Source organism: Bombina bombina, chromosome 3 (assembly GCF_027579735.1).
Source record: "Bombina bombina isolate aBomBom1 chromosome 3, aBomBom1.pri, whole genome shotgun sequence".
Taxonomy (NCBI): domain Eukaryota; kingdom Metazoa; phylum Chordata; class Amphibia; order Anura; family Bombinatoridae; genus Bombina; species Bombina bombina.
Window position 1 is genome coordinate 894,438,943 of NC_069501.1, and position 22,168 is coordinate 894,461,110.

The 22,168-nt window shown below is 37.5% G+C and overlaps 1 protein-coding gene across 1 annotated transcript in view; it reads left to right on the forward strand.

Moving 5' to 3' along the window:
* The window catches only part of MYCBP2 (MYC binding protein 2), a gene marked incomplete in the record, with an annotated part of 1,460,675 nt that overhangs the window by 1,424,174 nt on the left and 14,333 nt on the right, over window positions 1-22,168 (forward strand). Inside the window, 8 exon segments of the mRNA XM_053707907.1 lie at window positions 4,932-5,033; window positions 5,164-5,292; window positions 5,503-5,635; window positions 7,839-7,942; window positions 8,106-8,294; window positions 15,326-15,433; window positions 16,093-16,302; window positions 16,835-16,942. Of these exon segments, the coding sequence (XP_053563882.1) occupies window positions 4,932-5,033; window positions 5,164-5,292; window positions 5,503-5,635; window positions 7,839-7,942; window positions 8,106-8,294; window positions 15,326-15,433; window positions 16,093-16,302; window positions 16,835-16,942 (1,083 nt within the window).

Here is a 22,168-nt window from a genome sequence, read left to right on the forward strand (position 1 = left end):
AAACCTGTCATTAAGTCAATTTCTCCTCCTTGGAGTTTGAATTTGGTTCTGGGAGCTCTTCAAGCTCCTCCGTTTGAACCTATGCATTCATTGGACATTAAATTACTTTCTTGGAAAGTTTTGTTCCTTTTGGCCATCTCTTCTGCCAGAAGAGTTTCTGAATTATCTGCTCTTTCTTGTGAGTCTCCTTTTCTGATTTTTCATCAGGATAAGGCGGTGTTGCGAACTTCTTTTGAATTTTTACCTAAAGTTGTGAATTCCAACAACATTAGTAGAGAAATTGTGGTTCCTTCATTATGTCCTAATCCTAAGAATTCTAAGGAGAAATCGTTGCATTCTTTGGATGTTGTTAGAGCTTTGAAATATTATGTTGAAGCTACGAAATCTTTTCGTAAGACTTCTAGTCTATTTGTTATCTTTTCCGGTTCTAGAAAAGGCCAGAAAGCTTCTGCCATTTCTTTGGCATCTTGGTTGAAATCTTTAATTCATCTTGCCTATGTTGAGTCGGGTAAAACTCCGCCTCAGAGAATTACAGCACATTCTACTAGGTCAGTTTCTACTTCCTGGGCGTTTAGGAATGAAGCTTCGGTTGACCAGATCTGCAAAGCAGCAACTTGGTCCTCTTTGCATACTTTTACTAAATTCTACCATTTTGATGTATTTTCTTCTTCTGAAGCAGTTTTTGGTAGAAAAGTACTTCAGGCAGCGGTTTCAGTTTGAATCTTCTGCTTATGTTTTTCGTTAAACTTTATTTTGGGTGTGGATTATTTTCAGCAGGAATTGGCTGTCTTTATTTTATCCCTCCCTCTCTAGTGACTCTTGTGTGGAAAGATCCACATCTTGGGTAGTCATTATCCCATACGTCACTAGCTCATGGACTCTTGCTAATTACATGAAAGAAAACATAATTTATGTAAGAACTTACCTGATAAATGAATTTCTTTCATATTAGCAAGAGTCCATGAGGCCCGCCCTTTTTTTGTGGTGGTTATGATTTTGTATAAAGCACAATTATTCCAATTCCTTATTTTATATGCTTTCGCACTTTTTTATCACCCCACTTCTTGGCTATTCGTTAAACTGAATTGTGGGTGTGGTGAGGGGTGTATTTATAGGCATTTTGAGGTTTGGGAAACTTTGCCCCTCCTGGTAGGAATGTATATCCCATACGTCACTAGCTCATGGACTCTTGCTAATATGAAAGAAATGAATCTATCAGGTAAGTTCTTACATAAATTATGTTTTTTAGACAATCATTTCCAGTTCGTGGCCCTTCCATTCGGCCTTGCCATAGTTCCCAGAATTTTTTCAAAGGTTAGCTGTGCTTCGATCTCGGGGCATTGCAGTGGCATCTTATCTGGACGACATTCTGGTTCAGGCGCCATCTTTTCAACAAGCAGAATCTCATACGGAGATCTTGTTATCTTTTCTTCAATCCCACGGATGGAAGGTGAATCGGGAAAAAGTTCTCTGGTTCCAGCTACAAGGGTCGTATTTTTGGGGACCATAATAGACAACCTGTTAATGAAGATTTTTCTGACAGAGGTCAGAAAAAGAAAGATTTTCGACTCTTGTCTTGCCCTTCAGTCCTCTCAACGGCCGTCAGTGGCTCAATGTATGGAGGTAATCGGTCTGATGGTGGCTTCCATGGACATCATTCCGTTTGCTCGGTTCCATCTCAGACCTCTGCAGTTATGCATGCTCAGACAATGGAACGGGACTATACGGACCTGTCTTCACGTGTAGATCTAGATCAGGCGTCAATAGACTCTTTTGTGGTGGCTTTCTCAGGATCATCTCTCCCAGGGTACTTGCTTCCGCAGACCCTCCTGGGTGATTGTGACCACGGATGCCAGCCTTCTAGGTTGGGGAGCAGTATGGGGCTCGTTGAAGGCTCAGGAAATCGTTGTACCTGGTTTGTGTCCTAATCCTCCTTCTCACAAAGAACGCTTGTTGTATAATCTGGATGTTGTGCGAGCACTAACATTTTATTTGCAGGCAACTAAGGACTTTTTTCAGTCTTCTGCATTGTTTGTTTGCTTTTCTGGGAAACACAAGGGTCAGAAAGCTACAGCTACTTCACTTTCCCTTTGGCTGAAGAGCGTCATTCGCTTGGCATATGAGACTGCTGGACAGCAACCTCCTGAGAAAATCACAGCTCATTCCACAAGGGCTGTTTCTTCTTCCTGGGCCTTAAAAAGTAAGCTTCTGTGGAACAGATTTGCAAGGCTGCAACTTGGTCATCTTTGCACACTTTTTTCAAATTTTATTAATTCAACGCTTTTGCCTCGGCTGAGGCTTCTTTTGGGAGAAAGGTTCTTTAAGCAGTGGTGCCTTCTGTTTATGTTCCTGTCTTTTCGCTCCCTTATCATCTGTGTCCTCTGGCTTGGGTATTGGTTCCCAACAGTAATTGATGATGATCCGTGGACTCGCCGTGTCGTTAGAAAGAAAACAAAATTGATGCTTACCTGATAAATGTATTTATTTCTTGACAAGGTGAGTCCACAGCCCACCCTGTATTCAGACAGTTTCTTTTTATATAAACCTCAGACATCTCTGCACCTTGTGTTACTTCCTTTCTCTCCTTTCTCTTTGGTCGAATGACTGGGGGATTCTGTGTAGGGGAGTGATATTTAACAGCTTTGTTGTGGTGCTCTTTGCCTCCTCCTGCTGGCCAGGAGTGATATTCCCAACAGTAATTGATGATCCGTGGACTCGCCGTGTCAAGAAAGAAAGAAAGAAATTTATCAGGTAAACATAAATTTTGTTTTTTATTAATGCATGTACTATCTCAGTCTTGAAAATGTAATTCTGATTTTTTTGCCACTTTAATAATTTAGTATACATGCTTGAAAAGGTCCTCCAATTATTCAATGCAGCAAACAGTCTCATTCAATTTTAGGTCCTGATTGCATTTGTTTGGGGCTTGTTTTAGGCTTTTTCTTGTATAACTTTCTCTGTTTATGATCATAGAACTTGGTAATATTGGTTCCAATCAATTACTTGCTGATATTCTCTATAAGGGACCCCTATACAGTTTTAACCTTAAATATTTCATCAGAGATTTTAATGACGGCAAAGTTTTTTTCTGAGAATGAAAACAGCTGACTAGTTTGGTTCTGCATAAATAAAAAGAGAGAAGCGCTCAACCTGGGAACGAACAATAGCATAATAGCTTGTTCTATGGCTAGTTACCACCCAAGAAGCAGCCTCTTTTTGCTCAACATGTGCCTTTCACAGAGAAGAACTTTCCTGAAGCATATCAGTCTGATCCTGACTTCACAGTACAGTCCAGCCCCGAAATACCAGGCAATCCCTCTCTGAACGAGAGAAACAGCAAAAAAACCCAGACGTACGTTTCGGCCTATTGTGGGCCTCGTCAGTGAGGTGCAGCCATATCCTTCTAGGCACACTGAGCAACGGGTCCACGTCTGGATTCCAGTTTGGTTCTGCACATGGCAAATAAGTCTCTAATATCTAATCAAGATTACTTCAAGGATGTTGTTATTAAAGCCATTCCTGGTCTTTTTCTTTGGATTTAGCTTTTTTCATAGGGCATGGTGTTTAACTTTGTTGAGTAAACAGCATTTTTCAACATGCAGGATATTTTTTTGATATTAGGCAGGACTCCTAGCTTTCATTTTCCTTTCTCATAGTTTAGTCAGTAGCCTATCACACTTTTGTAATGATTCAGGCACTGAGGCAGAACTCTTTTTTTTACTTTCTGCGATGAGATTTTTTAGTGAAAATTTTTCTGCGGGTAATTTTTAAATTAAATTAGGCAGTTGCACTAAAGCACTAGTGCAATGTGTTTATTAACTGGAGAATAAAACGGTTTTTAAACTTCTCTAATATATTGTAGCAGATAAAAAGTGCATTGCTGCAGAGAAAAAAAAATAATTTTGTTTTAAAAATGTCTTTTGAATACATTTATTTTATTTGCTCTTGATGTAACATCACATAATTATAAGGTAAAAATATAGTAATAGAAAGGGTGCATTGCTCACAACAATGTCTTGCATTCAAGAGTCACAGCTTTGTAAACCGGGAAAGGCTAGGGGGCGGGGTTTAAAAAAAATCTCTGAGAGACAATTACCAATCAATGTGCTGTGTTAACGCTTACATAGTGCAGCCAGAGCACAGTGCTGTTTAAGCACTGCAAAGCGAAAGCGCTAACAATTTGTTCATATGTCCTGTTGTTTCTGCTGACATGCTGCATTTTCTGCAAAAACATCTGAGAGCACAGCATGTTCTGCCTTGGGGGCATAGCATTCTGAGCTATGGTTGGAAAGTCCGCTTTTTAGATGTTTTGTGTGTCTTCAAAAGGGTTTTGTTTCTTGGTGTTATTCCAGATTTAAATTCATTATAGCATTTTGCTATAATAATGAGTTTTTAATATTATTCTGGTGGCATCAATTAATGAACTTTGCATTGTGCCCAATTGGTTTAATATTAAAAGTTGAATGTGTTTTGCAAGATTCTTATCAGCCTTTGCTGTTGAGCTTTCATGGTCAGAGGATCTGTAGTCTCATGATGTACCAGTTATATCTATTTTGGTGATTATGGAGTATGTAGATCTTGAGTATCGCTACAGGTACATGTATGATGGTGTGGTCTGGAATTGTCTTAGAGCAAAAGAAAAACGGTCTCTTTAGAAGTCCGTTTTGCTCTTCTACCATGATTCACCATAAAGGAGGAACTCAAGTAAGCTTGGCAGATATTGTACATTATTTATATTGAATGTAATAGTAATGGCATGGAGGTTCAATCTAGCTAATTCTACTGTTCACTCACAATCCTATTTTCTCTCTTTCTATCTCTGAATCTGTCCAGAAAGGAATAGAGACAGAAAAATGGGCTGGAGTCCTATCATAACAGTCAAATAACACTTTTACCCTGTTACTTTAACAATAAATATTTTTTTCTTACAGCTCTGGCTTGCTGTTGCCTCGTTGTGTGTACTTGACCAGGATCATGTAGATCGTCTGTCTTCTGGAAGATGGATGGGAAAGGACGGGCAGCAAAAGCAAATGGTAATTGGCTTCAAATACTGGTAGATCATTCAGATTGTATAAAAACATATTTACCATTGTTGCATTTTTCTAAAGTCTGTCCATTTAGTTGACCAATCTTATATTTCTGTATATTTCTGTCATTATTCAGCCAATGTGTGATAACCATGATGATGGTGAAACTGCAGCAATCATTTTGTGCAATGCTTGTGGAAACTTGTGTACAGACTGTGATAGATTTCTTCACCTGCACCGGAGAACAAAATCACATCAGAGACAGGTAAAGATCATTACAACTGAGCTAAACATGAGTATATTTAATTAAAAGAATAGGTTTCATGTTTAAAATAATTTTTACATAAATTCATGATATTGATAAATAATGTAAACGTAATCTTTTCTTGGCTGCAGCCAGTATATTACATTGTATTAAACTGCTTATAAAAAGTATCTTTAGCTTATCTCTTCTTTTCATTGTATGTGTTTCTAGGTATTCAAAGAGGAGGAGGAAGCAATCAAGGTTGATCTACATGAAGGATGTGGTAGGACCAAGTTATTCTGGCTGATGTCCCTAGCAGATTCTAAAACTATGAAAGCCATGGTGGAATTCAGAGAACAGACAGGTAATGTTTAATGCAGCAAAGTAATTGTTCAATGCTTTCACCATAATAAATGAATCTGATGAAAGAGATAGATACAAAAGAAAACTATTAACACAACACATAGAAAGTCTGGCACTCTCTTGCAAACAAGCAGCTAAACTAAAAGCAAAATGGAAGAGTTAGTTACAACATTTGCCTTAATGATGATAGGCCCAGGACCACGTCAAGGTCTCTTCCTCCCTGGGTCCCTAACCTACAGTCACATAATTTATGCCTTTAACAAAACACACTAAGATACAAGCAAGGGTGACACAGGCCACTTGTAATTTCGCTAGAAACATACAAAATACGGAAATGGACTGCACTGAAATCAGACTGGGTACAAATCTTATAGCCCTGCAGAACTTACTGTGCTAGGTGCTCCCCAGCACTCAGACAGCTGCAGAGCTTTCAGGGACACAGTTAACCCCAGACCTGGGTGCAAAGCCCATAGGGAAAATTATTAAACATTATGGGCAAGATTATAAAGGGAGCCCAACATTGCGCTTTTGCGAGCGCGATATTTGCACTCCACTCATAATACCAGTGCACGCAATTGTGCACTTGTATTTGAAGTTAAGCGCAATGAGAACAGAACCTTGTGTTCGCATTGCATGGAAGCTTTTCCAAAGACTTCAATGGGAGCCTCTTTCTGATGCCCATAGACACGGCACAGAACCTAGCGCAGCATTAGGGGTAAGTCGCATATCGTTGGGCAGCATATTAAATATGTATATGAATATATACATATATATTTGTATTTTTGTATGTGTATATACATATATTAACACATTAATATATATGTATATAAGCATATACATATATATTAACAGGTTTAACACAGTCACTATAGACCGGGGGGCAATTGGGGGACATTTTTTTTTATTAACCAGAGGTCTGACCGCTTGTACCTACCACTTTTAATGGCTTTATTGAAACTGACTGTCTCTGGTGCCGGGTTATTTCAGGTCTAACATAACATAGAAGGATGCTTAAAGGGACACTGAACCCAAATGTATTATTTTGTGATTCAGATAGAGCATGCAATTTTAAGCAACTTTCTAATTTACTCCTATTATCAAATTTTCTTTATTCTCTCGGTATCTTTGTTTGAAAAGCAAGAATGTAAGTTTAGATGCCGGCCCATTTTTTGTGAACAACCTGGGTTGTTATTGCTGATTGGTGGATAAATTCACCCACCAATAAACAAGTGCTGTACAGAGGTCTGAACCAAAAAAAACCGCTTAGAAGCCTTCTTTTTCAAATAAAGATAGCAAGAGAATGAAGCAAAATTGATAATAGGAGTAAATTAGAAAGTTGCTTAAAATGTCATGCTCTATCTGAATCACAAAATAAAAAAAATGGGTTCAGTGTTCCTTTAACTCCCATATTCCTATTCATCCAGATCATTATGAATCCAAACAAATGTATGCGCATGTTCCTCATTGCTTTATATTTGTGTACTTCAGCAAACAAGATGTATGACAGAGTATTTGTAGCTATTCTTACTCTGTCTTCATATTACTAATTATATTACTAATATTTACATGTATAGGTATATAAGAACAACAAACATTTCCTTCTGTGATTCACACAGCATATCATTTAAAAAAAGTTTCCAATTTACTTATACTATCAAATTTGCTTAATCTCCATGGCATTCTTTGTTGAAGAGATACCTAGGTAGGTGTCATGAGTACTACATGGCAGGATATAGTGCTGTGATCTAGTGCTTTTGCAAAACTGTTGCCAAATAGTGCTCCAGGCACGTGCATGCTCCTTATTTTACTCCCCTGCTTTTCAACAAAAGAATGAAGAAAATAATAATTGATAATATCAGTAAATTAGAAAGTTGTTTTAAATTGCATGCTCGATCTAAACCATGGGGAAAATAAACACATTGTAAACCCTAAATGTTACTTCACTGTAAGATATTTGTAAGATCACTTTATTTTCATTCTTTTAGCAAATATTTCTACTGCTCTGTCGCACCTAATTTAAAAACATTTTATACCTAGTTATCGCCTCAATACAAAAGGCAGTAATAACCTTTTAATGTTTTCTAATGCCATTTAAGTACTACATCATTTACAATGTATTGGATACATCTGCAGTACATTTGTATTTATATGTTTGTTTGCAAGTTAAGGTGCTCAGATCAGTGTTACATTTCTTTTAAATGAAGGTAAACCAGCAAGTAGCAGCTCTGAGACCTGCCGATTCTGTGGCTCCAGGAATGGGACAGAATTATCTTCTGTAGGCAGTGTGTGCTCCGATCAAGACTGCCAGGTGAGTTGTGCTGTATGAGTTCGGGCGTGTGGTTTGTGCACATTCAGTTGCCTTACTTAGGTACCAGGTGGAGAAATAATCTATAAGGGTGCTACAGTTGTTAGAATTGTTGTGTTTACTTTCAATGGGTATTGAAGTTAACGAAAACCTTACCTTTGTGTAGGAGTATGCCAAGTCAGCTTGTAGCAAGACTCACTCCTGTGGACACCCGTGTGGAGGCGTTAAAAATGAAGACCACTGTTTGCCTTGTCTGCATGGTTGTGATAAAACTACAAGTGCTCTGAAACAGGACGCTGATGACATGTGCATGATATGTTTTACAGAGGCGCTCTCCGCAGCTCCAGCTATTCAGGTTGGGCTTTTTTTTTATACATTAGCTTGAGTTCTGCTTGAGTGAATTTCTTTGTGCCCTTCTAACAACTTCCATAGGGGGTTTTAAAAATGCTCTCTGTTTTAATGTGTTGTGCTTACGATACCTTTAGAATATTTAAGGTGTATGTATCAAAATAATTATTATAGAATAAAATTTTGATGTATTGGTATAAGGTCAAGTTTAAGAACCATCTACTAATTTCCTCAGTGCCTATGAAATATAAATTGGTAGTAAAAGTATTTTTTCTTCTTTCTAATTAATTAAATACAGTAAAGAGGAGCAATGATGTTTTGTTGCGTTGGTTTGATGTGTTGTACGGACTGTGAACTATTTTTGTATCTTGTAAAATATTCTACTGAACAGAACAAAACATTTGCACTCTCGCTGTTTCACAAAAAAAAGCCTAGCTTGGCTTTCTTGTTTCATTCCTTTTTATTTTTATCCAGAAATGTTTTTTGGACTAAAACTATTTTTATTTTTAAATAATTCTCTTTTGCAGTGGTGGTGGTCTATTCCCATTTTACTTCGGCCCAAGATAGGCTGTGTTGTAAAAGTATTTCTTTCATGTAATTAACAAGAGTCCATGAGCTAGTGACGTATGGGATATACATTCCTACCAGGAGGGGCAAAGTTTCCCAAACCTTAAAATGCCTATAAATACACCCCTCACCACACCCACAAATCAGTTTTACAAACTTTGCCTCCAAGGGAGGTGGTGAAGTAAGTTTGTGCTAGATTCTACGTTGATATGCGCTCCGCAGCAAGTTGGAGCCCGGTTTTCCTCTCAGCGTGCAGTGAATGTCAGAGGGATGTGAGGAGAGTATTGCCTATTGAATGCAGTGATCTCCTTCTACGGGGTCTATTTCATAAGGTTCTCTGTTATCGGTCGTAGAGATTCATCTCTTACCTCCCTTTTCAGATCGACGATATACTCTTATATTTACCATTTCCTCTACTGATTCTCGTTTCAGTACTGGTTTGGCTTTCTACAAACATGTAGATGAGTGTCCTGGGGTAAGTAAGTCTTATTTTCTGTGACACTCTAAGCTATGGTTGGGCACTTTATTTATAAAGTTCTAAATATATGTATTCAAACATTTATTTGCCTTGACTCAGAATGTTCAACTTTCCTTATTTCCAGACAGTCAGTTTCATATTTGGGATTATGCTTTAATTATCATATTTTTCTTACCTCAAAAATTTGACTTTTTTCCCTGTGGGCTGTTAGGCTCGCGGGGGCTGAAAATGCTTCATTTTATTGCGTCATTCTTGGCGCGGACTTTTTTTGGCGCAAAAATTCATTTCCGTTTCCGGCGTCATACGTGTCGCCGGAAGTTGCGTCATTTTTTTGACGTTATTTTGCGCCAAAAATGTCGGCGTTCCGGATGTGGCGTCATTTTTGGCGCCAAAAGCATTTAGGCGCCAAATAATGTGGGCGTCTTATTTGGCGCCAAAAAATATGGGCGTCGCTTTTGTCTCCACATTATTTCAGTCTCATTTTTCATTTGCTTCTGGTTGCTAGAAGCTTGATGTTTGGCATTTTTTTCCCATTCCTGAAACTGTCTTATAAGGAATTTGATCTATTTTGCTTTATATGTTGTTTTTTCTCTTACATATTGCAAGATGTCTCACGTTGCATCTGAGCCAGAAGATACTACAGGAAAACCTCTGCCTGCTGGATCTACCAAAGCTAAGTGTATCTGCTGTAAACTTTTGGTAGCTATTCCTCCAGCTGTTGTTTGTATTAAATGTCATGACAAACTTGTTAATGCAGATAATATTTCCTTTAGTGATGTACCATTGCCTGTTGCAGTTCCCTCAACATCTAAGGTGCAGAATGTTCCTGATAACATAAGAGATTTTGTTTCTGAATTCATAAAGAAGGCTTTGTCTGTTATTTCTCCTTCTAGTAAACGTAAAAGTCTTTTAAATCTTCTCTCTCTACAGATGAATTTTTAAATGAACACCATCATTCTGATTCTTTGGACTCTTCTGGTTCAGAGGATTCTGTCTCAGAGATTGATGCTGATAAATCTTCATATTTATTTAAGATGGAATTTATTCGCTCTTTACTTAAAGAAGTACTAATTGCTTTAGAAATAGAGGATTCTAGTCCTCTTGATACTAATCCTATACGTTTGGATAAGGTTTTTAAAGCTCCTGCGGTTATTCCAGAAGTCTTTCCTGTTCCTAATGCTATTTCTGCAGTAATTGCTAAGGAATGGGATAGATTGGGTAATTCATTTACTCCTTCTAAACGTTTTAAGCAATTATATCCTGTTCCGCCTGACAGATTAGAATTTTGGGACAAAATCCCTAAAGTTGATGGGGCTATTTCTACCCTTGCTAAACGTACTACCATTCCTACGTCAGATGGTACCTCGTTTAAGGATCCTTTAGATAGAAAAATTGAATCTTTTCTAAGAAAAGCTTATCTATGTTCAGGTAATCTTCTTAGACCTGCTATATCATTGGCTGATGTTGCTGCAGCTTCAACTTTTTGGTTGGAAACTCTAGCGCAACAAGTAACAAATCGTGATTCTCATGATTTTATTATTCTTCTCCAGCATGCTAATAATTTCATCTGTGATGCCATTTTTGATATTATTAGAGTTGATGTTAGATTTATGTCTCTGGCTATCTTAGCCAGAAGAGCTTTATGGCTTAAGACTTGGAATGCTGATATGGCTTCTAAATCAACTCTACTTTCCATTTCTTTCCAGGGAAACAAATTATTTGGTTCTCAGTTGGATTCTATTATTTCAACTGTTACTGGTGGGAAAGGAACTTTTTTACCACAGGATAAAAAGTCTAAAGGTAAAAACAGGGCTAACAATCGTTTTCGTTCCTTTCGTTTCAACAAAGAACAAAAGCCTGATCCTTCGTCCTCAGGAGCAGTTTCAGTTTGGAAACCATCTCCAGTCTGGAATAAATCCAAGCCTGCTAGAAAGGCAAAGCCTGCTTCTAAGTTCACATGAAGGTACGGCCCTCATTCCAGTTCAGCTGGTAGGGGGCAGGTTACGTTTTTTCAAAGAAATTTGGATCAGTTTTGTTCACAATCTTTGGATTCAGAACATTGTTTCAGAAGGGTACAGAATTGGTTTCAAGATGAGACCTCCTGCAAAGAGATTTTTTCTTTCCCATGTCCCAGTAAATCCAGTGAAAGCTCAAGCATTTCTGAATTGTGTTTCAGATCTAGAGTTGGCTGGAGTAATTATGCCAGTTCCAGTTCCGGAACAGGGGATGGGGTTTTATTCAAATCTCTTCATTGTACCAAAGAAGGAGAATTCCTTCAGACCAGTTCTGGATCTAAAATTATTGAATCGTTATGTAAGGATACCAACGTTCAAGATGGTAACTGTAAGGACTATATTGCCTTTTGTTCAGCAAGGGAATTATATGTCCACAATAGATTTACAGGATGCATATCTGCATATTCCGGTTCATCCAGATCATTATCAGTTCCTGAGATTCTCTTTTCTAGACAAGCATTACCAATTTGTGGCTCTACCGTTTGGCCTTGCTACAGCTCCAAGAATTTTCACAAAGATTCTCGGTGCCCTTCTGTCTGTAATCAGAGAACAGGGTATTGTGGTATTTCCTTATTTGGACGATATCTTGGTACTTGCTCCGTCTTTACATTTAGCAGAGTCTCATACGAATCGACTTGTGTTGTTTCTTCAAGATCATGGTTGGAGGATCAATTTACCAAAAAGTTCTTTGATTCCTCAAACAAGGGTAACCTTTCTGGGTTTCCAGATAGATTCAGTGTCCATGACTTTGTCTTTAACAGACAAGAGACGTCTAAAATTGATTACAGCCTGTCGAAACCTTCAGTCTCAATCATTCCCTTCGGTAGCCTTATGCATGGAAATTCTAGGTCTTATGACTGCTGCATCGGACGCGATCCCCTTTGCTCGTTTTCACATGCGACCTCTTCAGCTCTGTATGCTGAACCAATGGTGCAGGGATTACACGAAGATATGTCAATTGATATCTTTAAAACCGATTGTTCGGCACTCTCTAACGTGGTGGACAGATCACCATCGTTTAATTCAGGGGGCTTCTTTTGTTCTTCCGACCTGGACTGTAATTTCAACAGATGCAAGTCTCACAGGTTGGGGAGCTGTGTGGGGATCTCTGACGGCACAAGGAGTTTGGGAATCTCAGGAGGTGAGATTACCGATCAATATCTTGGAACTCCGTGCAGTTTTCAGAGCTCTTCAGTTTTGGCCTCTTCTGAAGAGAGAATCGTTCATTTGTTTTCAGACAGACAATGTCACAACTGTGGCATACATCAATCATCAAGGAGGGACTCATAGTCCTCTGGCTATGAAAGAAGTATCTCGAATTTTGGTTTGGGCGGAATCCAGCTCCTGTCTAATCTCTGCGGTTCATATCCCAGGTGTAGACAATTGGGAAGCGGATTATCTCAGTCGCCAAACGTTGCATCCGGGCGAATGGTCTCTTCACCCAGAGGTATTTCTTCAGATTGTTCAAATGTGGGGGCTCCCAGAGATAGATCTGATGGCCTCTCATCTAAACAAGAAACTTCCCAGGTATCTGTCCAGATCCCGGGATCCTCAGGCGGAGGCAGTGGATGCATTATCACTTCCTTGGAAGTATCATCCTGCCTATATCTTTCCGCCTCTAGTTCTTCTTCCAAGAGTAATCTCCAAGATTCTGAGGGAATGCTCGTTTGTTCTGCTAATAGCTCCGGCATGGCCTCACAGGTTTTGGTATGCGGATCTTGTCTGGATGGCATCTTGCCAACCATGGACTCTTCCGTTAAGACCAGACCTTTCTGTCTCAAGGTCCTTTTTTCCATCCGGATCTGAAATCCTTAAATTTAAAGGTATGGAGATTGAACGCTTGATTCTTGGTCATAGAGGTTTCTCTGACTCCGTGATTAATACTATGTTACAGGCTCGTAAATCTGTATCTCGAGAGATATATTATAGAGTCTGGAAGACTTATATTTCTTGGTGTCTTTCTCATCATTTTTCTTGGCATTCTTTTAGAATACCGAGAATTTTACAGTTTCTTCAGGATGGTTTAGATAAGGGTTTGTCCGCGAGTTCTTTGAAAGGACAAATCTCCGCTCTTTCTGTTCTTTTTCACAGAAAGATTGCTATTCTTCCTGATATTCATTGTTTTGTACAAGCTTTGGTTCGTATAAAACCTGTCATTAAGTCAATTTCTCCTCCATGGAGTTTGAATTTGGTTTTGGGAGCTCTTCAAGCTCCTCCGTTTGAACCTATGCATTCATTGGACATTAAATTACTTTCTTGGAAAGTTTTGTTCCTTTTGGCCATCTCTTCTGCTAGAAGAGTTTCTGAATTATCTGCTCTTTCGTGTGAGTCTCCTTTTCTGATTTTTCATCAGGATAAGGCGGTGTTGCGAACTTCTTTTGAATTTTTACCTAAAGTTGTGAATTCCAACAACATTATTAGAGAAATTGTGGTTCCTTCATTATGTCCTAATCCTAAGAATTCTAAGGAGAAATCGTTGCATTCTTTGGATGTTGTTAGAGCTTTGAAATATTATGTTGAAGCTACGAAATCTTTCCGTAAGACTTCTAGTCTATTTGTTATCTTTTCCGGTTCTAGGAAAGGCCAGAAAGCTTCTGCCATTTCTTTGGCATCTTGGTTCAATCTTTAATTCATCTTGCCTATGTTGAGTCGGGTAAAATTCCGCCTCAAAGATTTACAGCTCATTCTACTAGGTCAGTTTCTACTTCCTGGGCGTTTAGGAATGAAGCTTCGGTTGACCAGATCTGCAAAGCAGCAACTTGGTCCTCTTTGCATACTTTTACTAAATTCTACCATTTTGATGTATTTTCTTCTTCTGAAGCAGTTTTTGGTAGAAAAGTTCTTCAGGCAGCGATTTCAGTTTGAATCTTCTGCTTATGTTTTTTGTTAAACTTTATTTTGGGTGTGGATTATTTTCAGCAGGAATTGGCTGTCTTTATTTTATCCCTCCCTCTCTAGTGACTCTTGTGTGGAAAGATCCACATCTTGGGTAGTCATTATCCCATACGTCACTAGCTCATGGACTCTTGTTAATTACATGAAAGAAAACATAATTTATGTAAGAACTTACCTGATAAATTCATTTCTTTCATATTAACAAGAGTCCATGAGGCCCACCCTTTTTTGTGGTGGTTATGATTTTTTTGTATAAAGCACAATTATTCCAATTCCTTATTTTATATGCTTCGCACTTTTTTTCTTATCACCCCACTTCTTGGCTATTCGTTAAACTGATTTGTGGGTGTGGTGAGGGGTGTATTTATAGGCATTTTAAGGTTTGGGAAACTTTGCCCCTCCTGGTAGGAATGTATATCCCATACGTCACTAGCTCATGGACTCTTGTTAATATGAAAGAAATGAATTTATCAGGTAAGTTCTTACATAAATTATGTTTTTTATCACCTCTATTTTTGGCAGCACATAAAACATTCTAAATTCCAGACATACAAGAATAATAGTTATCAACTTGAAGACAAATCTTAAACTTAAATTTTGAAGGTCCTATCTGCCAGCTACTCTTTGTTGGGTGGGGGGATTTTTATTTATCTTTTTCTACTTTTTGATCTTGGCATGCAGGCCTTCCAAAGCGGTTCAGTTACAATACAAATATGAGCATATATACAGATTATCTCACTAAAATCAAGTTGTTCTTCCATTGTGTCCTATACAAGAAATAGTAAATTGACTTCATCTGAAATATTTAATTATTCATTTTGATGTGCAGTCTTAGCAGCTTCATATAGCTTACCATTATTTTCTACCTCAAAATGCTTTTGTTTTCAAAATGTAAAAAGCCATACTTGTTGAATTGATATATGTAACCCAGAACGTGGTTTACTGTGTCCTTTTATTTTTTTCTGTTAAATTGCTTTTCTTGAATCAGTTCCTTTCTTCCTGTAGTCCTTGAAACTCACATACTGATCTTTTCTCCGAATTTTGCTGAATAAGATTATAAAATATTTTTATTTATTTTTATAGCTGGATTGTAGCCACGTGTTTCATTTCCAATGCTGTCGGCGAGTCCTAGAAAATAGATGGCTTGGACCACGGATAACATTTGGATTTATGTCATGTCCTATCTGTAAGGTAAGCAGTGAGAAAAAATAATTTCCTCAACAATAAATAGATTTTTGCATTTTGCATTTTTAAGTGTCATACAGTTCATTTTACCAACAGTCATTTTGTCAAACAATTAGAGCTACACAAACTTCCATATTTGTCATTCACCAAAAAGCAAGCTATTTCTTTTAGAATAAATAAGTGTTAATAAGCTATGAAATCTTGCATGATGTTCAGTACCAGGGCAGGTCTTTACAAGCATGGCTCCTCGTATTTAGGGTTATAAAAGGCCTTAGCTACTCTACAACTTCACAAGTCATCATGTACAAAACTATTTAATGTAACTGAGTAAACAAGGATCTGTTTACTGACGATATTGGAGAATGAAATTAGATATAAGTTCAGCACAGTTGTCCACGAGAAAAAAATATTTTCTGACGATTAGAAAAATTGTGTTTTTTTTGTTGTTTTTTTTTTTAATCCCTAATATTGACTTTGGTTATTATATAAAATATGAAGCATTTATATTTCTTTAATATAATGTTTTTCCTGTTTTCTATTTTTATTTTCTATAAAATTCTAATTCATATTAAAAAAGAGTAACATTGGTTCTCAAAAAGCCATATAAGATCCTTAGATTTTGTCATGGAACCTGTGTTAAAATTTGACACTGTTTGTTTTTGCAGAACAAAATAAATCATACAGTATTAAAGGATCCTCTTGATCCGATTAGAGAACTCTATGAAGATGTGAAGAGGAAAGCTTTAATGAGACTAGAGTATGAAGGGCTCCACAAAAGTGATGCTATTACAACACCAGGAGTCCGATTCTACAATGATCCAGCCAGCTATGCCATGAATAGATACGCTTATTATGTGTGTTACAAGTGCAAAAAGGTAACTTCTGGGCATAACCGTATATAGATATTGTTTCAATCTCTATGAAAGTTTTTTTTTAATAGCGGATATAATGTTATGTATCATTTGGTTTAAAATAATGATTTCCATGATGGTAAAATTATCTGAATGTGAATACGTATAATTTTCAGTTCATAACAGGACATGCTATTTAAATTAAATTCTCTTATATACAGTACTGAGACCCAAACATGGGTATACTCAATGATTTGCAAAATCGCTAAAGCCTAACATGCATGTTGCACTAAAGTACAGTTATTTTGTGAACACTTGCTGCTGAAAATTTACCCTCTGGTATTCTAGGAAGCACTAACACTACAGCAAAGAGCCGTAAAATGCAATGATTTACTCTCAAACAGTTTTCATTGCTTGATGTTCTCTTAATGTAATAACGAATTACCCTTTATACTCACATAAGTTCCAAGAAAATGTTCATACATTCGTTCTGTTGCTTTTTATGTATATTCCTAATGTACCTCTATTATGGGCTAATTATCTTGTTCTTTTTAAGGCGTATTTTGGTGGTGAAGCAAGGTGTGATGCAGAAGCTGGTCAAGGAGATGACTATGATCCCCGAGAGCTCATTTGTGGAGCGTGTTCAGATGTGTCTAGAGCTCAGGTACCAATCATGTGCTTTATCTCTGTATACTAAAGCTAACATTTGTTCAGTTAAGATTTGTCTTCACATTCATACTTAAAGGAAAACTAAAGTAAAAGTTAAACTTCCATGATTCAGATAGCGCACGCAGTCTTCAATTCACTTCAGTTATCAAAATGTGCAAAAAAAATAGCTGCACACTTTCTGAGGCACCAGCTCCTACTGAGCATGTGTAAGAATTTACAGAATATATATATATATGCATTTTCTGATTGGCTGATAGCTGCCACATGATGCATTGGGAGGACAAATAGAACAAACTTTAAAATTTGTCCAAAATCTACTGCTTATTTGAAATTCAAACAAAGTGCTTTTTGCATTTTCTTTTTATTATGCATTTACTGATTATGCAAGTCTACTGTGTTTAGTGATATTTTAATAGCTGTAATGAATGACTATCTGTACTGTTGTAAGGTAAAACATATTTTCTGCAAGCAAAAAAATCATGTTGCTTTGTTAGAAATCATAATGGGATCCGATTATTTTGTTAGAAATCCAATTAGGCAAAATATTTGTGAAAATCTGCTCCACATTTTCTGTTGATCCATCAATGGGCAAAATTCATAGATTCAAAAGAAGCAGATTTTTTTTTTTTTTTTTTTTTAAAAATACAGATATTTTGCTTAAACTTTTTTACTCTGCAGAGCCTTTTAAAGCAGATATTCTTCCTTTTTTATACTAACATTATTGAACTTAAAACAATATAATAAGAAATCCCAAAAATAACAATCAAGCTGAACAAATAAGATCCATCTGATAATTCAAAGTATTTTGATTGAAGCACTCTTTGAAAATATTTAGCCTTCTAGAACTTAGAGGATGTCCAATGTCCAGAAACCGGAAAAGGGAACTGAAGAATGTTCTTGAAGGTCTGTTACAACCTTGTAGCTAGGTGGAATGAGCTGAAAAGAACTTGTAAAATGCATTATAACTGGATAAACATTTGTGATTAGAATAAAAGGGAAAAAAACAAGGGATGGTTAAACACTCATGCAAAAAAGAGTAAGAGAAAATAAGTCCTTGTTTTTTGGGGGGGTTTTTTTATCTTTTTTTTTTTTTTTTTTTTTTTGAATCAACGTTTTTGTTTATTGCGGTATTTCAAATTAAATCAACCATTATCAGTTAACAATATTAGGTACATCAGATCGCAAATAAATGTGGGTAAAACAAATGGCCTCCCTTACTGATAGATCCATGTCCACCAATATCTATAAAGAACATTCTACTAGTTCGTGTACTCACAAGTCCACATGGTAGGTTGTACATTTTAGAAAATAATATAAAGATAATTTTCTGGAATTAAAGACTTAACCCTTTTTGCTTTCTTTTCCCTGAATGACATACACCCCTTTGAATGATATCTTGTATATAATTATGATAACTGTAAAATCAAGCTTATTTTATCAAAAATGAAAATAAGTTGCAACTATAAAATATCGATATAATCGAGTCATAGGTCAATAGTTCTCACTCAGATATGTAACTGGTGTTCATTTCTGAACATTGCTATCTTCTTATGGTGTGTGAAATAGGGGTGAAGAAGTTTAGGGAGTATGGGGCTTGCAGAATAGGGAGGGAAGGGAATACAGGGACAAAAAAAAAGGGAGAAGGCAGAGAGAAGGGCAAAAAGCACCCAATACACACAAGGTAACCTACCCCCCCTTTCTCCTCCGTGACCACCCAGCCATACCCACTGCCCAAATTTATCAGCAAATTTATCAGCAAAGAACTCAGACCACTGGTCCCAGATTTTTGTGTGTAGATCAGTCTTCCCTACCAAGCTGAAAATGTATGCCTCCATTTTCTTCATATATGTAATTTGGTCTATCTGAATAGTGGGAGGAAGGGTCTGCTTCTAGCTATTGTCAATTTAGCCGCCGTAAAAAAGAAAATAAGGAAGATTTTCCTCTGCAAGGACATCCTAGGAAAGTGCAAGTGTGATAGGCTAACTACTGGGGATAAAGGTAGGTTGTAGTTAAGATCTCCCAAAAGCCCCAAAAAAGTCCTCCAGAAAGGCCTAATCTTAGGGCAGTCCCACCACATGTGCATCCAAGTCCCAATCTGGCCACACCCTCTCCAACAAGTGGGAGATACGCCAACATAAAATTGATGGAGACACTTGGGTACTAGGTGCCACCTATGAACTATCTTATAGTGCATTTCCCAAAGGGTAAAGCAATGAAGAGACTATTTGGCAACAGCCATTTCCCTATGCCACGTCTTAAGTTCTATAGACACCTTTAAATCTTTATCCCACGTTACTTGGGCACTAGTCTTCATTAATGGTTCTCCGTCAGTCAAAAGGGAATATATGTAGGAAAGAAATCCCCTAGGTTTGTCGTCTTTCTGCCAGCATGTTTCCCATGAGGTTTTTCAACTCATCCCACTTTTTCCACCGTTCAGTACCCTCAAATAAATCACTTACTATTAAATTTCCTTTGCTTGACCATAAACTCATATGTGATTCTTGAAGGCACCAAGCCACACTTGTAACTGAGTGAATTAGAGACGGATGTGGGGCAATGTGTTGTCTGTGTCGATTTTTGTCCCAGAAGCTAAGTGCATCTAATATAACTGGCTGATCTATCCCAAGTCTAGCTCTATAGTAAGGGGGTATCCAGATAAGATCCAACAACCTCATATTGTTTGGTATAATGTCTCTCTCCACGTCCTGCCATCTTAAATTAGAGTCTGCAGTACTCCAACCCAGAATATGAGAGAATCTAGCGGCATCATGATATGCTAGAATATTTGGAAGAGCCAACCCACGTTGCTTAATTGCTTTCTGGAGGACGTGACCCGATACCCGTGGTCTCTTACATCTCCATATGTAGGAAGACACTAAACCTTGCAACCGGTTAATTATTGTTCTAGGACATTTTTATCGCCGCTATCCTCCCCGTCCATGAAATTTCTGCGAACTCCCATGTCTCTAACAATTGTTTAAATTCTTGGAACCTATCTGTAAAGTTCTTAGCTATAATTGTAGATAAATCTCTCTTAATGCCTTCTACTACCGAATTGGGTATACCCATCAGTAGGGCTTCTGTTTTAGTTAAGTTTAATTTATAAAAGCTAATGTCTCCAAACTGTTCGATTCACTTCATAAGTGCTGGCAGGGAGGTCTGTGGGATGTCAATAGTAAGGTAATATCATCCGCAAAAAGCGCAATTTTTATGTGTTGAATTTCTAAAGTTCACCCCCTCTATCCTACCCTCCTCTCTGATGGCTTGTGCCAGGGGTTCTATCGTGAGAGCAAAAAGCAGAGGCGACAGAGGTCACCCCTGTCTAGTCACCGTGAGTTTTTCGGATTGATATCCCACCCCTCGTACCGAAGCCGTGGGGTATGAATACAATGTGCCTATCGCTGTAATGAATTGATTTAGTGTTTCCCATAGGTATTCCCACCACAGTCTTTGTTTTTAATAAAATTTAGATGATTCTGTTAGTTAGCATTGCTATAATTTCTTTGATAAAGGTGGTAAGAGTCCACAATCCATTACTCCTGGGAATTATTTTCTCTGCCATTAGGAGGAGGCAAAGATTCCCAAACTCCAAGAGCTTTTTTTAACCCCTCCCACATCTATGGTAGTTACTTATCTTTGCCTCCGCTGGAGGAAGGTAAAGAATGGTGATGTGCAGATGATTTCTTCATTGAGAGGGGTTCTCAGACTGAGTTGAGGCCCATTTCCCCTCAGAGTGCAGTGTTTGTCAAGAGGGAAGTTTATGGAGTTTAGAGTCTCTTATTTTTTTCGTTGCCATGAAAATTTAAGTCACTATCCTTGTCTTTTGCCTCCTTTTATTGAATCTACTGTTAACTCCTACAGTGTGTCCTCTGTTTTCAGTACAGAACTGTTTTTCCTGCTATCAAGTATAGTTTGATATTGTTTTAGGTAAGTGACTATTATTGTTTATTTAACAACTTAACACTCATTTAAAATCTATACCTCACATTTTTAAATATATCAATTCTATATAGCCTGGGATCAGATTTGTTGTACCCCATATATAAAGGACTCTATTTACGTTAATCCCCCTTGGTGGTGTTAATCAGAATTTTAAAACATAAGAGTTAAAGTACCTTTTTTTTTCTGGCCACACGTGTGCTCACATGTTTTTCTTTCCTTTTTGTGGCGCTTTTTGTTACGTTCAAATTGCCATTTGTTTGGGTGCTTCCAGCTGTAGCTGTGATCCTTGGAGGGTGGTATTGTATACTCATTCTCTAAGAGCACATTTGTTTTATGGAGTTATTATTCCCTGTGTTTTTCACTATGAAATCTTCTGAATCCGTCCTTAATCCTTCTGTTGAAGTTTCTGAACACATTTCTACCAATATTGTGTGTTTATTGTAAACAGGCTGAGGTATCCCCTCCTTCATATTTATGTGATACCTGTCTTAATGTCTTGATGCATTCATATTAATCTAATGCTGCACTTCCTCCCAAAGTTATTATTGCTCCTTCTGTTTGTTCATTACATAAGGTCCAGCCTTAATTTCTCCTGGCATGAAATAATGTATTAGGGCTACAATGTCTGAAATGTTGGCAATCATTCTGCCTTCAAGTAAGAATAAAAGGTACAAGATATGCCTTCAACTAGTAGCAATATTCCTGTGTCTCATGAGGCTAATGAAGCTTCTGAGGGTGAGTTTTTTTCTGATGATTAGGGGGCCGGCCACTGATCCTGAGCCTGCGTCTTCCTCATTTTTATTTGATTGACCACATGCGTTCTTTATTAAAGGAGGTTTTGCTTATGCTAGAAATTAAGGAAGTTTCTGTTTCTAAGAGGGATCTACCAGTCGATTAGATTCCTATGATACTCTTCTAAAGTTTTTCCAGTTGCTGATGCTGTGGCTGGGATTACTTCTAAAGAATTGTCTAAACCTGTTCATTTAATCCTTCTGCAAGGTTTAAAAATGTATCCTTTTTCAGAATCTAATATTGAGCTTAAGGAAGCTGTCCCTTAAGAGGATGTTGCTATTTCTACTTTAGCTAAACTTACTACTATCCCTCTGGAGGCTAGTACTTAACTTGACTCTCTTGATAGAAAGGCCTATTTGCAGACAGGTTATCTTTTTATTTGGTTGGACAATCTTTCTGATCATATTTCTGAGGATTCTGACAGTGAAGATCTTCTTAACCTTTCAGGTTTGCTTAAATGTGCTAATTCTTTTAATGGAGATGTTTT